Source organism: Cyprinodon variegatus, unplaced genomic scaffold (genome assembly GCF_000732505.1).
Source record: "Cyprinodon variegatus isolate N-32 unplaced genomic scaffold, C_variegatus-1.0 Scaffold1218, whole genome shotgun sequence".
NCBI lineage: Eukaryota > Metazoa > Chordata > Actinopteri > Cyprinodontiformes > Cyprinodontidae > Cyprinodon > Cyprinodon variegatus.
Window position 1 is genome coordinate 172623 of NW_015151671.1, and position 9381 is coordinate 182003.

The 9381-nt window shown below is 47.8% G+C and overlaps 1 protein-coding gene across 1 annotated transcript in view; it reads left to right on the forward strand.

Moving 5' to 3' along the window:
- Window positions 1–9381, forward strand: part of tjap1 (tight junction associated protein 1 (peripheral)) — a 19981-nt gene that overhangs the window by 5292 nt on the left and 5308 nt on the right. The window contains exons 3-9 of the mRNA XM_015401425.1: window positions 255–305; window positions 1744–1881; window positions 3130–3158; window positions 3254–3415; window positions 5746–5812; window positions 6812–6918; window positions 7321–7456. Of these exons, the coding sequence (XP_015256911.1) occupies window positions 1762–1881; window positions 3130–3158; window positions 3254–3415; window positions 5746–5812; window positions 6812–6918; window positions 7321–7456 (621 nt within the window). The 5' untranslated portion in view covers window positions 255–305; window positions 1744–1761. The remainder of the gene's footprint in view (window positions 1–254; window positions 306–1743; window positions 1882–3129; window positions 3159–3253; window positions 3416–5745; window positions 5813–6811; window positions 6919–7320; window positions 7457–9381) is intronic.

A 9381-nucleotide genomic window follows, 5' to 3' on the forward strand; every position in this document is an offset into this window, starting at 1 on the left:
TGTTAGCAGGGTGTTAGCGGGGTGTTAGCAGGGTGTTAGCGAGCTGTTAGCGAGGTGTTGGGGGATGTTAGAAGGGTGTTAGCAGGGTGTTAGCGAGGTGTTAGCAGGGTGTTGGGGGGATGTTTGCGGGATGTTAGCAGGGTGTTAGCGGGGTTTTAGCAGGGTGTTAGCAGGGTGTTAGCGAGGTGTTGGGGGGATGTTAGCAGGGTGTTAGAAGGATATTAGGGGCACTCACTGCTCTCTCTGTGTTTCAGTCCTGCTCATCTCTCTGGATGAAATCTGTTGTGGAAACCATCACAGCTCAGGTATGGACCACCGAACTACCAGATGACCACATGCACATACCTGGTGACCGCTCACACGCGCCCGGTGACCGCTCGCACGCGCCTGGTGACCTCAGAAAAACAAGAGTGAGGATGAGTCTGACCTGGAGACGTCCAGCCCCGCCTTTATCCCTACAGACAGACCCTAAAACGATGAAGAGTGAAGGAAGCCAGTGGATTATTATGGGATGTTTGGATGTTGGTGGCTCATTCCTCTGTTCATGCTGCGTTCACACCTAAAGCAGTAAGACCAGGTCTGTCTGAATAGAGGTGGTAGATAGGAAGGAAGTTCCTTTGCATAGGGCCCTCCTGACACGTCTGATCTACTGCATCAGAGCTGTACGGTTTCCCACAATCCTTTGTGTGACGGGACGTATAAGCAAAGCCCAACTCAGAGTTTTACAATGATCTGTTTTTGCTTTCCTGTTCTCTAATTATTGAAAGTAATTCAGGCCTGATGGTAAACAGTGCTGGATTGATTAGGATCTATCTGAAAAGGTACGACGCCTGATCAGACATGCTGGCTCCTACTGGTGCGAGGGATCGCACTTTTTCCCACCATCTTTATAGGTGGTTTAGTGCCAGGCTCTGGTCTGAGTTCCTAACCTGGAAAACCTGAGCTGCAGGGGACAGCCTGAAGCTCAGAGAAAGATTTCACCTCTTAAAACATTATTCTGGTTTAGAAATATTACTGTAACCCAAGAGGAATGTTAGAAATGGATCTTTTTAAAAAGGAAGACGTATAAAAACCAAACCAAAATAAACTCCTGCAGCTTCTGCAAACAGATGAAACCTGCAGCTGGACGAGGCTCCATGATGGGAGGTCCTCACTAAGATGGAAAGATGGATGTGTGCTGCTGGTCGATGACCTGTCATTGGCTCCCTGGGAGCAGCTCGTGGTCAGGTGATCCAGAGGGACCAAATGGAGCGGAAAGTCACGCTTATGACCCGCTTCCTGCATGGAGACCGACTCTGTAACCCAGAGCGGTCCGGAAGCACGCCATGGTTCCTGATCCAGGTCTGTTCTCCGTGTTTGAAGCGCTTCTTAGCAGGATTCTCAGTTTGACTGTTGAAGTTTAGCTCCTCTGTGACTTTAACCAGGGAGAGCTGTGTGACATCATCACACAGGAGTGGTGATGTCACACAGCTCTGGCCTGCTGAGGGTTAGCTCTGAGTGCTAGCCGCGCTCAGATCAATGCCGCTGCACTTCCTGTTCTGGAAACAGAGGTGGATCAATGGTGGGCCTCAGGCTTCCACTCTGACAGCAGCACTCAGCTGGGTCTGATGAGCCGCCATCGACCTGCTCTCACAGGCAGAGTGTTGCCGTGACGATCAGCAGTCGGGTTCAGGCGTTGTGCTGAGCGGTTGGCGTGTGAGCGGCGGCGGCGTCGGGTGTTTTAACTACCTCATCTCCCAGCAGGACTGAAGCAGAGGAAGGATGGCCAGCGCCGCCCCAGCCAGGAAGCCGTACAGGAAGGCTCCTCCACAGCACCGAGAGACGCGCCACGGCCTGACCGCCGCTTCGCCGCCACCTGCCTCGCAGCCCGACTTCAGTCAGGTAAACAGGCTCACCCTAAATGCGCCTCAAAGCGCCCCCCAGCACCTCTGTGCCCGCCTCCCCTCCGGTGCCTCACAGCATGGCGTCCCACCCTCGCTGCCCTCAGAGAGCGAGTTGGACGTCTCCAGCCTGTCCAGCCTGGAACTTTACATTCCTCCGCCGCCGCCCTTCAGTAACTCCGCCCATCGCCCTCGCCGGTGCAGCAGAACGCTGGAGGTAGGCGTCGCAGCGTCCGAGCGTCACAGCTCAGCCCTTCACCCCCTCACCAACAGCAGAGACAGCAGAAGAAGTCACCAAGTAGCCGCTTCCAGCAGGAGGCGCTCTCCGGTACGGCAGCGCCACGGTCGGACTCACCGAATGAAGAGCGCCTCCTGCGCCGCCACACCTAGAGGCATCCTGAAGCAGCCGGCAGCGCTGGGTGTGGAGCACACCTACGATACCCTCAGGAAGTCCAGGTCAGCTGAGCTCCTGGATGAGGGCGCGGGGCGGTGCCGCGCGGAGCACCGGGGGCCCCCCTCCCTGCAGTCCCTGACGCCACCCTCCCCCTGCGGGGGCGGCTGGAACTGGAAGATGCAGGTTTTGGAGGAGAAGGTCCGCTTCTCCAGCTTTTTAGACGAGATAACCTGCCGTGTCCTGAGCCCCGCCCGCCTGTCGCTGCTCGGTAAGGCTCCACAAAAGCAGCGAGCAAGCCCCGCCCACCGGCATGGCCGCCACCGGGCCGACTTCAACCATCCAGAGGAAGTGGTGGACCGGACGCGGCGCTGGGACGGCTGGACGGCGTCACTGTGTCGATCGGACAGTTGGTACGAGCCCCCCCAAAGAGCGGGCCACGGTGACATCACACAAGGGGCGGGGCTTAGAAAGGTAACTGGAGGGGTGAAGAGGACCACAAAGGAGAAAAAAGCCCCCCCCAGACCTGGACCCCCTCTTTCTAATGTGTCTCTGCTGTCCCACATCAAGGTAGGTGAGGAGACGGGTCGTCTCTGATCCACCCGTGTTTCCCCGCCTGCCTCCATCTTTGATTCCTTCTCCGTTTACGGAAAACTTTCCTTCTGATTGGTTCCAACAGCAAAGTTGTTCTTTACCCACCTTCCCTAAAGCTGTCATCCCAAACACCTTTATGACCCACGCCTGGAGCTCCGCCTGGAGCTGCGCCTCCAGGCGGAGCTCCGCGCTAACCAGATCAGCCGTAGCTCAGAGCTCCAAACCGCTGCTCCTCCTCCTAATCCTCCTTCTGCTCTGTTTCAGGAGGCGCTCTCAGACACGGACCGGATCAGGTGAGTCACTGTGGGTCGTTCCTTCCTCCAGCAGCGGGTGGGGGAGGGGTCCACTAATTAGACTAAATCACTTCCTGTCCCGCCTTCTTTCCAAGAATCCTCCAGCAGCAGAATGAGGACCTGCGGCACCGCCTCTCCCTGTCCACCCACAAGATGGAGGCCATGGAGGCGGAGTTTGAGGGCAGCCGTCACTACATGGAGGCGGAGCTTAGCCGAACGAGAGACGACCTGGACAAGATGAGGGACAAGTTCCGCAGGTAAGGATGATGATGATGACACAGTTTCATCAATAGCTGATATGTATAGAAAGTGATAATATTTATAGTTTAGAGCCGTGTTTCCCAGCTGGGGCGGGGGATGTCTCCCCCTAGTGGCCTGTGAGTGCATTGCAATGGCCACTTTAAAATACTTTATTTCTTTTAGGTAGTGAAATAAAATAATCTGATCTGTTCTGCTTTCTGAGGACCCAATTAAAAATGAAACCAGCTTTTATCAACCAAACATTAAGTTTTTCTTATATGTTTTAAACTAATTAATTCAGTCAGTCTGTGATTAAATGTGATTATAAAGGAGTTACTCAGAGGAGCTCCATGTTTATAAAAACTGAGTTATAATAAGATTTTATTTTGATTCCTTACCAACTTCCAGGTGATGGAAAGAATAAAATTATAAAGATTAAAAGATTAATGTAAATCCCTACATGGTCCCACAATGGGGAAATGAACTCTGCATTAAAGCCGGCAGCGGGCTACCATTCTCCCTGAGCTGAAATGGATAGATGGGAAGTTCACCTGTTCCATAGCAAATATAAAAACATATAAAATAGGATAAAAAGCTGTCTGGTCTGATCCAAGATGGCTGCCTTCTAGGCACGTTGGCCTCGCTGCCGACAGCGTCCAATGAGGCGTCTAGGTATATAATGTCTATGGGTGGGACGTTTCCTCAGCTGTTCAGGTTCTCCTGTTATTAGCCTGATCCAGAGGTGCAGAGATGGACGCAGCGCCTCCTTTGGCCAACCGTCACATCGCAGCCTGAAGTGACACAAATCCCCAATATGCGACCTGGATCTGATCATTTCATGGCAGTCTGAACAACACAGATCTGATTTTTTTTTTCCCAATGAGACCCAGAATACTTGGTTCTGAGGTTCTGAATCTGATACGAATCGGATCTGTTTAATGCGACATGCGGCTAGATCGCATTCATCCGACATGAACGCGATTAGTAGCCGACATAGGTCACTATTCTGCATCTTGCTACGCAGAAGCGGCAAGAAAAACATCAACCATGGTGCGCAATGATGCGGAGAGCAGTATTTATGTTTAACCATCTTAAAAGGATTGACTTTGCGATGTTGGGAAAGATCGCTAGATGCGCTGCAGCCGCCAATAGCACACTGATCTTAGTATTGTTAACCTTTGTGTTGTAATACCGCAGGCTTTGCTAACATAGATAGATAGATAGATAGATGTACTTTATTTATCCCAAGCTGGGAAATTGCAGTGTAGCAGCAGCTTTACACATAGTGACGGTCACAACACAATAAGATAAGAAAAACATGAGCAGTATGTTAGCTTTAAAGTGCTAATGTTAGCATGTAATGTTACTGTTACATGAGCATAAGGAGGTGTGACTAGCATTGCGTTAGCCTTGAAATGAGGATGTTAAATTTATATTAGCTTTATGGTGAGGTTAGCTTGATGTTAGCTTGGCGTGGTTGCATTTGATTCATGTTATTCTAAGTATTGCAATGTTAGCGTTATGTTATATTGATGGTAGGTTTGTTAGCCTTAGCCTGCTTATGTTTAACAATATTTCAACTTTAGCATACTAATGTTAAATTAAGGTAAATTTAAGCATGCTCATGTTAGTTTTGTTAGCATTTGTATGTTGATGTAAAGGAATATCTTAGCTTATGTTCATATTAGCAGTATGTTAACCGTAGCATGCTAATGAGTGTGTGTGATGTTAGCCTTAGCCTCTTTATGTTAAACAATATTTCAACTTTAGCATGCTAACGTTAGATTAAGCATGTTTGTGTTAGTTTTGTTAGCCTTTGTATGTTGATGTAAAGGAATATCTTAGCTTATGTTCATATTAGCGGAATGTTAACCGTAGCATGCTAATGTGTGTGTGTGTGATGTTAGCCTTAACAAGGTTATGTCTTGTTAGTCTTATCACAGGTGAATTAATGTTATGTTAGCTTAGCATGTTAATGTTAGCTTAGTAAGTTCATGTCAGTGTGACAGTTGTCATAGTATGGAGATACATTTTCAATGTTAGCATTAGCTTAGCGATGTGGTCTGTTGTAAAATGGCTCCTGATGCTACAGCTTCTGGGTGACTTGAATCCAGGATGTTAGCTCAGTGACGGCTGGGACGTAGCTAAAGCTTTAAAACGTGTTTAAATGCCTTTAGATCAATGATCACGATTACCGGTGAGACGTGATGGATTCTTCCAGAAGTCCTGAGCCGTTAAGATGCTAAAAGGATTGATGGAACCAGTAACTGGGTCAGACTGGGACAGGCTGGAAGCGGACGGTTCTCCAGCTGAGCCTCTAACCACTCGTCTCCTGCTCTCTCTGCAGACTCCAGAACAGCTACACAGCGTCTCAGAGAGCCAATCAGGACCTGGAGGAGAAGCTCCACGCTTTGGTAACGTCTGCTTTGATCCCTTGATGAGCAGCATGCTATCATTCTGGATCCCATCGTTAGTTACTGAGCTGATAGCTGTAATGAGTCCTCTGATTGGTCCCCTGGCTGACCTCATTGGTCCCTCAGGGCATTAATCAGCTGTGGAAAAGGTTGAGTGACAGCAGGGCGGTTGCCACGGTAACTCATGATGATGATGTGGTATGTAAATCAGAAGGTGTTAGGATGTCCAAAACCAGCAGGTTGTGCTGATCTGAGTGGAAGAACCTTCTGAAGGTACCTGGGTCCAGCTCTGGTTCTCCTTCTAATAGTCCTGGTTCCCTCTGATGGCTGGGTTCCTGCCCCGCTGCTCCTCTTCATGAACCTTCCAGAACATCTCCTCTACACCAGGAGTCTCCATGGGGACGGTCCTGCCTCTGGTCCAGGTTTCCACCCTGATGTTCCTCCAGAATCAGAGTCAGATTCCTTCCAGATGTTGTGGACCTCTCTGCGACAGGAACAAGATGGAGGCTGAAGGGAAGCTCCAGGTCCTCCAGGTGTAGATGGTGAGGTCTGGGCCGGGCCGACCCGTTCAGACACGGGGAGATCAGAAGCAGCGTTACCGTCACTGATTCTGCCACCGCTCTGATCCGGTTCCAGGCGGTTCTTCTCCTCTACCTTAGTTCCACTGAGAGAAGAAGTGGTCTGTAGATCGTGACCCAGCCAGACAGAAGCAGGACCTTCAGCCCTCTGAAGGACTCGGTTCTGTTAGAAGTTTTTCTCTCCTCTAATTCTTCTCAAACCTGTGAATCTGTTTTTCTCTGAAGCGGACCGCCTGCCAGGAAGGTTCTGGTTCTGTTCCCGGCCCGGTTGGTGCCGGGTGTCCTGACAGGAGGAACTTCTTCTGCTGTGATGTTTGTTCTGATGATGATGATGGTTCCTGTGTCTGACTGTCCTTCATCTCTTCTCTCCTTTCCTCACGCTGCTCTCTGATGGACTCATCTTCATCACCATCTTCATCAGGCTGCCGTCAGCCAGACATGGGTTCATGCAGTTGGGTTTCATTCATCCTCATCTTCCTCATCCCTCCCTTCCTCTTCCTCAGTCTTTTTGAGCACCACGTCATCAGAGTCAGCTTTCAGGAACTAAACCCCTTTTAAAATCTATTTATTATTGTTGATTCCAAAGCGACCCCAGCAGACCGTCATGGTTTCTTCTGGTGTGATCCTGACGGCTCTCAGCTGACCTCTGATTGGACCTGGTGTTCAAACGCTCTCATTCTCATCATATCTGGTTTCTCCTGCTGCTTCAGATCAAACTGAATGTTTAAAGGTTGCTTAGAAAAGAGTCCTGCTGGAAACCAGAACCCAAACAATGTTTGCTTCCTAAAGCCTCATTTATGCTCAGAAACCAGCTCGTCTGCGTGTGTGTCGCAGTTAACGCAGACAGTGCCGCAGACCGGAGGCCTCTGATTGGCCAGTTCTACATCCGCTCTACATTATGCGTATTTCCTGTTTGGTCCCTAATGGCAGAAACTCTGGCTGTAGCGCCGTCCACAGCGCCTGGCTCGCCTCGGACTCTATCCTAGACGCCGTGCAGGACGCTAGTTTGGAGCTTTGTGCGATGGACTGTTGGTTTGCACCCGAAGCCAAAACACGCAGCGCCACGGTCAGTGTGACGCCACTGTGTGTCGTACGGTGTTGGATGAGGGGTTGTAGACGGCGAACAGCTCGTTAAACCGACACACGGACGCCCACAATCCTAGCTAGCTCCTGATTGGCCCTCTGCCGTTGTGGCGTGGAATAACGGCGCAGACCGCGCTTCAATATTGGGTATAGATAAAAAATATCTGCGTCATACCTGCGACAAGCTAACTGCGACACACTGCTGCGGGACGATAACCAGCCCTTAAGAGTTCTACATTTAAAGTGTTAAAGTAGCGTCGCCATGCTAAGTGTTAATACGCTAAATGCTGACTCAGACTTTGCATAAAATCACTATCATTTTCTTTGCTTAAGACAATAGCATGCTGAAGTGAGTGAGTTAGCGATAGCCTAAGTATGCTATCGCTAACATAAGACAAGCAGGAGTTAAGCTAACCTAGATGGAGGCGCATTAGTTACCATAATCCCTGAATGCTAATATTGGTTTTTATAACTGAAATAGGAGTTAGCTCAGTCTTAGCATCCTAATGTTAGCTTTCAATACCTATAGCATGCTTAAATTTAGGTTGTCTTTATCCCTGAATGTTGTCAACTTTTTTTTTTTAGCTTTGACGTGCTTATATTTGGGTTAGCTTGATTTATGAATGCTAGTGTTAGCTTTCATTACTGACTATATTAGCGTCACTCTGATTCCTGTGTGGAAGTGTTAGCTTTTTATCTATAGCAAGCTGAAAAAAGAAGGGTTACCTTAATGTTAGCACGATGTTAGCATTATCTTTGTAACATGAACATTATTATTACTAAACAATACTGAAATAATTGTTACATTACTTGCCTACCTTGTGGCTATCGGTCTTATGCTAATGTTTGGTTTTTGTTAGCTATAGCACTGTCACTACCTGATCTGTCGATCCGTACCATCAGCTCATTTGCGCAACCGCGTATACATCTGGGTCGCCCTCCATTTTATTTTGTAAAAAATACCTAAATTACATTTTTCCCTCCCTAAAAATATATACTTAGATTTATGCTACGTTCAGACTGCTAGCGCTGGAAGCATCAAAGGAGCTCCTGCTGTTTCATCTTTGATGCACATTAAGGTCAAATAACTATAATGTGACGTCCAGTAAAGAACTATAAAGGTTAATAATGTATTTCCTGAGAAATTAAATTCCTTAAAATCCTGTTTTATCCTCTGTTCCTGATCTGTAGAGGAAATGGGATGCTACGCTACTTCCAGGAGCTAATTTTAAGAGCTCTGGATTTAAACATAAATCTAATGTTTGTTTTTTGTTAGCTATAGCACTGTCACTACCTGATCTAGTTTTACCTAAATCTAGTCTTTTTGAGTTTTATGTTTTCCTTTCATGTTAACATTATGCTATATAGTGCGTAATCTAAATAAAAAAACAACTAAAATGCAGATAAACACGGTTTAATCAGATTTACTGCTCTGATCGTGTCCCATGATGACGTCAGAGAAGCCGTTTGATGGAGAAAATGGAAAAAGCAGCAAAATCTCTCAGAAAAGTCATAAAACATTTTTTAAAGATGTGTATTAGCATTCTTTAGTGAGTTAAAGATAAGAGAAATAATTTTCGTACCATAATTACATAATTTATGGCGACCTGGATGAATATCTGGATGTGCAAATGAGCCGATGGTATGGATCATTCTCCCGGGACGATCAGGTAGCGACAATCACCCTGATCTTTGAGTAACCTAAATCCTAGCATGCTAACGTTGGCTTTTGTTCCTGAACTTAGAGTTAGCTAGCTCCTAGCATGCTAATGTTGGCTTTTGTTCCTGAACTTAGAGTTACCTAGCTCCTAGGATGCTAACGTTGGCTTTTGTTCCTGAACTTAGAGTTAGCTAGCCCCTAGCATGCTAACGTTGGCTTTTGTTCCTGAACTTAGAGTTAGCTAGCTC